Consider the following 6,000-nt stretch of genomic DNA (forward strand, 5'->3'; position numbering starts at 1 on the left):
CATTATTTTTGTCTTCATGCTATACAGTTTTATATTAATGCTTTACATTTGTCCAAATGCTTTCTCTCCCGATTTGAGAAACAAAATAACAACATGGGTTTAAGGGATAGAGAGCCTGTATGACCGTAGATACGTTTCTTCATCTCGTGCCTCAGTTTCCCTACCTGTAAAACAGGGATAGTAATTGTGCCTTATTTTGAGGGCTTTAAAACCTGTGTCTGCCATGTAGTAAGAGCACGGTGGGGAGCATCTGTAAGTGCTGCCTGGGCTTTCTAAGACTGGTCAGCACAGTTATGCAGCACGTGACGGGGTCCCTGGGGTCCGGGAGTCCTCGCTCCCCACACTTTGGATGGGATGAATGAAAGAGGAGTAAATGAAGCCACAGAGAGGTCACAGAACATGGTCTGTGTCACCAGTAAGACTTGAGTCTCGATATCCTAGTTATTTCTCTTTACCGTGGGCTGACCCTTTTTCAGCCTGTGCCGACCCACAGGTTGTGAAGAGCTGCAGTTTTAACACGGAGCTAGGAGGGGGGTCAGGGGATCCCATAATCTATTATTTGCTCATGAGCAGCCCTTACAAACAATGAAATCTATTAAAATGAGAGACATCAGAGTGCGTCATAGAGTAAGGTGTATTTCCTATGTGACTCCCAGTCAAAGGTTGAAAGATGTTGGTTTGGAGCGTGGGCATTTGTGGTCAAGCAAACTCAAGCCTGAATTCTGATTCCTCAAGCTCTCTGCTGGAGTCTGACATCAAAGGGACGGAAGAGGCTGGTAATGACAGTGATTGGTAGTGATGACGGTGGGGGACAGCTAATATATGCTGGGTGCTTGGGGTGGACGAGGCGCTCTTCTAAATATCAGTTGCATCTATTTCTCATGACAACTCCATGAGTTGGGTGCTGTCGTTAGTTCCATTTTGCAGGAAAGGAAACTGAGGCACAGAGATGGTAAGCCAGTTGTTCAAGATCATAAGCTCTGGCTCCGGAGTCCACTTCCTAACTGTAGTGCTATTCTGCCTCACAAGTAGGTGTTCAGTAAGTGTCATCTGTTTTCATTAACATTGAGGAGAAGAGAAAGACTGGACTAATCGTCCAAGCATTTGCCTCCAGAGAGTATCAGTGACCTTGGCCTTGGAGCTGCCCGGGGATGATGCGGGTTGTTCAGTGCTACTGGGGGGTGGGGGCGGGGTGGTACAGACTCTTGGAGAAGCTTACCTAATATCCGACTTGCCTGGGGAATGTGAAAGGGGAAGGTCCCAAATGGCTTTAGGCAGGCACCAGAAAGAGGAAAAATGAAAACCATGTTAAAGATAAATCGAGCTGTTCTTAAAAGTTAGAAAGCAGACTTAATTAGGACCAGCTCTCCCCATCCAAAACCACAAAAGTTAAAATGGGAAAATATTTCCAGAAATGCCCATTATGTGTTGTTAAAAAATATCTAGAGTAAAATATATGTTTTATTTTATACATGCCTCCAGCTAAAAATTATGCTTTTTACTCTCTCTCACAGAAGACAGGAATGTGAACCCAAATCTAGACAGCCCCGAATCAAATTTAGGTTGCTTGCAAACATTACAGTTTTCTATCAGCCAGATCTTAGTCGAGCTCCTCAGAGAAGAGAAGAGGGGAGAGAATTAAAAACAACAACCACCAAGCACGAGGCCAGGAAAGAGTCTTTCCTGACACACTGTGTGGCGTGTTAGCATCGCTCCTGTTCCATTAAATGGCATACCCGTCGTCCCCCATCGGTGCCCGTGATGGCGCATCTTTCATCGCTGCGTCTGCTGTCCTTCTGTGAACCCACAGAAGGGCCACGCGTAATTAGAAGAGGTCAGCCAGGGGCAGGAGGAGGCCATGAGGCTCACTGGCCCTAAATTGGACCTCCAGAACTCAGATGCCCAGTTGCCCTGTCACTGCCCATTCCTGTACGTGAGACCATTACCTGGCTCCGATTTCTCCAAAAGCATTTGAAGATGCTTTGTGCTCTAGAAGGAGAATTCCTGTCTTCCAAATGGTTTGGCTTACAAAAAAAAAAAATATATATGGTGTAGGAAAACATCTTTAACTTGATTATGTTTTGAAAAATGATTTCTTCATGGCAAACGAATACCCTTTCTGAAAACTTAATTTGTCCCCAGAGACATCCTTGCCCTCTTGAGTGTTTTCGTGGTTGCTGGGACTTCGTTCTAAGTCTCAGGCTCGTCCACAGCCTCTTTCATCGGGGCTGCCCTGAGGTTTACACGAGCACCCCGAACTGAAGTGGAGACTCATTTGTTGTCGTCAGCCTCCCCCCTGGTATAGCGGCACTTGGATGTTTTCTCTGCAGAAGCCGTGTTCTAGAGGGCTGAGTGCAGAATGCAGCCCAAGCGCCAAAGCGCCCATGATCTGTAGGGAAATGGCCCAGCCTGTGGTACCTCTGCTTGGCACCCACCACCAAATGTGCTCCCAAGCCGGAGGATGCGAGATGCGCAGATGGCGTGCAGCCTAGGGAAGGACTAATCCCAGTTTCCTTCTGTCATTTCAGTTAAGAAACGCCATGGTGAACCGGAAGACTGGGAAGTTCTCTATGGAGGTGAAGAAGACAGTGGACAAAGGGGTACATTTTTCTCAAACATTCTAGCTGCTTACTTTAAAACAAACCACTGTGAAAAACTAGCTTTGAAAGCTCTATCTGGAATAAATATCTTTCGCTGAGATCATTTTTCTCTTGTCTTTACTTATCTCAAACCAGATTCATGTAGTACTGTTAACGTGATCATAGCGTGTCCATTTATTTTTATTTATTTCTGAAAACGTCACCTAGCAGACTAACCATGTTTTCTTCTCTCTACGACTTTTTTTTTTCAATCTAGAAACGGGTTTTGGTGATGACAAATGACTACTATTATACAGACATCAAGGGTACCCCTTTCAGGTAGAGCTGACCATAATACATGGACATTCCATCAGATCCATCACTTGTGTTTGTACAAAGCCTGCTGACGCTCTCAGAGCCCGTCATCCGAAGATAACCAAACACCCTGCCGAAAGGCTGGAAAGAGTGAGGAAGGGGCTTTTCCCAGGCTGCTTTTGTGTCTGTTTTCCAGAAGGGGGAAGACGGTTCAGGCTCACCTAGGAAGACTCACTCAATTTGTCATGGCTTTGCATCTCATTATCAAGCAGATAAGCTTTGGGGGTTCCAACTAAGGGTGGAGAGACCAGTTCAAGGGCTACCAGGTTCCTTAACCATCTATCTGACTTGCTGCCCAGTGAGTTCCATTTCACCCTTTATTTCCATGATCAAAAAACAGGCTTTCGAACTAGGAAGTAGCATATCCATCCCTACGTGTTGTGCTTTTGTTTTAATTTCTCTGAAGTGTACTTCTGTGCTTGTCTACTTTGAATCCTGTTATTTCTCTGTAACAGTCCCGAAAAATGGCTTTGCCCCATTGCCTGCTTTCAGATGTGCATGTGGCGTTCTGTAGTCTCCTGCTCCTGTGACCTTACTGCTGTGACACTTTCGCAGGAAGTTATTTCAGTGGGGCTGCTTCACATTCCTGAACTGGTGTCTCGCAGACCTAAGGAGAGAAAGAATTTACTGACTATAGATTAATCTGAAAATAAATGACGGCATTGCTGTCATAGACTGCCAGCGATCGTGAGTTTGTGTTTGGAAGCAGAGCAATCGAGGGAACACGTGGCCGCTAAGTGGGTTTGCCAAATGAGGCGACTCTGTTTTCAAAATATATTCTCTTACTTTAGAAAGGAGCTTAAATGAAGCTCATGAGAGTGGGAAAAATCTACTAGACCAGGGAGAGGGTTGGGCGCATATGCTCACAATGCAGTAATATGGCCACTCTATAGTGGTAGTGGAAATGTTTATGTTCACCTTTGCAAGGTTCCCTAGTCCTAAGCTCTAGGGTCTGGAAAGACCCATCTGTGGCTGGATGTGGGGCAGGAGTGCATAAGGGAGTGGTGAGGAGCAGGGCGCATGGCTCTTGAGGGGGAATCCCAGAGAAGGGCTAGCATTGCCATGCCTCTTTCAAGATGCGCAAGAGCAGCCCATGGCTGCTGGCACTTCCAATCAGAAATTGCTTTGAAGCAGCTGATTGAATCTAAGAAAAACCAACACTAAGTATAATCAGTGGGGTTTTGAAAGTAAACTGTTGGAAAAATTGTTTACAGAACATGCAGTGGAAATGTGAAAATGGAAAATAAAAAGTTAACCCACAAGTCTATTCCAGTCGATGCTGTGGATTTCAAGATCTGTTTTGTTTCTCTGCACAGCTTAGGTGTGGCGCTCTCCAGAGGCCATGGGAAGTATTTCTTCCGAGGGAATGTAACCATTGAAGAAGGTAAGATGATACTTTGACCTGTTGTGTCTTTTAGGGTGGGGAAAAGGCCCCAGACCCAGCCATTGGGTTAACAGAAGATCTTGCTTATCTGTTCAATCCTGTCTCCAATCCTTGGGCATTTGACTCAACTGATTGCTCACTTGATGTGAGCTTGCTTTCTGAATGGTGGGAATCCCCCCACTAGGAGTGGCCTTCCTTATGGTTTCATTTATTTATATTCCGCTTTAATCCACAAACTTGTTGAGCCAACTCATAGGATCATCCACCAACTGTATTCTCATGCTTAAAAAATCACGACCAAGAAAAATACAGAGCGATGTAAAAATTCAAGCCCATGGGGAATAAAATGATAACAACAGTATGCAAGCTTTAGTCTTCTAGAGCGTGAAGCCACACATTACATTTGTGCTTCGAGGCAGGCCAGGTCCAAGGCACGGAAATATGACCATTTAAATGATGTGCTTAGGTCAGAAGGAATAAGGAGCACCTTGAGATTCCCAGATCCTCTTGTCTTCATAAAGCATGGGCGCACTTAAACTTGCAGTGAATGGTAGTGGTTAGCACAGCCCTTGAGACTTTTACACCACTGCCACACCTATGCTGCCCTTTAGAACAACCTGGCAGCTTAGAGAAGCCCCTTCCCCAGTATCACCAGTTCACCGGGAGGGGTGAGGCTGACCTCTGGAAGTTTCCACTCCCCAAATGGCCTTGAGTTAAGTCGCTCACTCAATCTGGGTGAGATTTTGCATCTCCACACAGAAGGCGCAGGACCAGCCCAGTGCTCTTTGTGGGCGTCCCCAGAAAGTGTGGCCGGGAGCCGGAAGGTTGGTGGCAAGCCAGTTCTAATTGATTCGAGCTGGTTACACGGCCGTGTGGTGAACTTCCAGAAGCTGGACCGCCTCGGGGCTCACTCCGATGATGTAGTGGAGAATGAAGAGACTGGTGGTCCCGAGAGGCCAAGTTTCAGAGCCAACCTCCTGGTCTACCCCCAGCCAGTGTGCATCGTTTCACAGGTGTGAGCCTTTGTCTCACAAGTCACTGTGAGATTTTAAGGACTAGGAAGGAGATTGAAGGCTTTCATTGTGCCCATTGCAGAGCCAATCGATCATATGGTCTTTCTTCCCAGACACACAGGAGAGAGAGCAGGCAACTCTGTGACTTGGGCAAGATACTCCACAGGACGTGTTCTCAGAAATCACTTTTTTTAACTTCTAGAATTTTCTAGGTGTATGAGCCATGTGTGGCTCTGTGGATATCGCTGCCCATGAAGACAAAATTCATGTCTAAACTATCTGAGGTGAAGCTGAGGAAACAGCCCATGGTCAGAACAATAGAAAGAGAGGTTGTCAATAGATTGTTTGCATCTCATGTGTCCATTTCCCTTGCCAATCCTCAGTGCATGCATCTGCCACATGTGTCATATTTCCGTGCTTTGGACCCATACCTTCAGCCTCAGTAGCTCCCCCGCCCACACAATTGTTTTGCCTTGTCTTTTGGGTCGTTTCTCTAGCCATCACCTTCTCCCTGTATGTTCCACAGCAGTTAGGCTGAGAGGCACAGAGCTAACTAGGAGCACCATGCAAGAAATTAGCTTGAATCCCAGGAAGGGGGAGAGTATCTGGTTATCCACACCAACGAGGTCAGGTCTTCTTCTCTCTGTTC

General features: G+C 46.2%; 1 protein-coding gene across 1 annotated transcript in view; it reads left to right on the plus strand.

Moving 5' to 3' along the window:
• Window positions 1–6,000, plus strand: part of CACNA2D3 (calcium voltage-gated channel auxiliary subunit alpha2delta 3) — an 833,443-nt gene that overhangs the window by 662,765 nt on the left and 164,678 nt on the right. Inside the window, exons 21-23 of the mRNA XM_029917881.1 lie at window positions 2,529–2,600; window positions 2,857–2,918; window positions 4,271–4,351. Coding sequence (XP_029773741.1) covers window positions 2,529–2,600; window positions 2,857–2,918; window positions 4,271–4,351 — 215 coding nt within the window. The remainder of the gene's footprint in view (window positions 1–2,528; window positions 2,601–2,856; window positions 2,919–4,270; window positions 4,352–6,000) is intronic.

This window comes from Suricata suricatta, chromosome 12 (genome assembly GCF_006229205.1).
Source record: "Suricata suricatta isolate VVHF042 chromosome 12, meerkat_22Aug2017_6uvM2_HiC, whole genome shotgun sequence".
NCBI lineage: Eukaryota > Metazoa > Chordata > Mammalia > Carnivora > Herpestidae > Suricata > Suricata suricatta.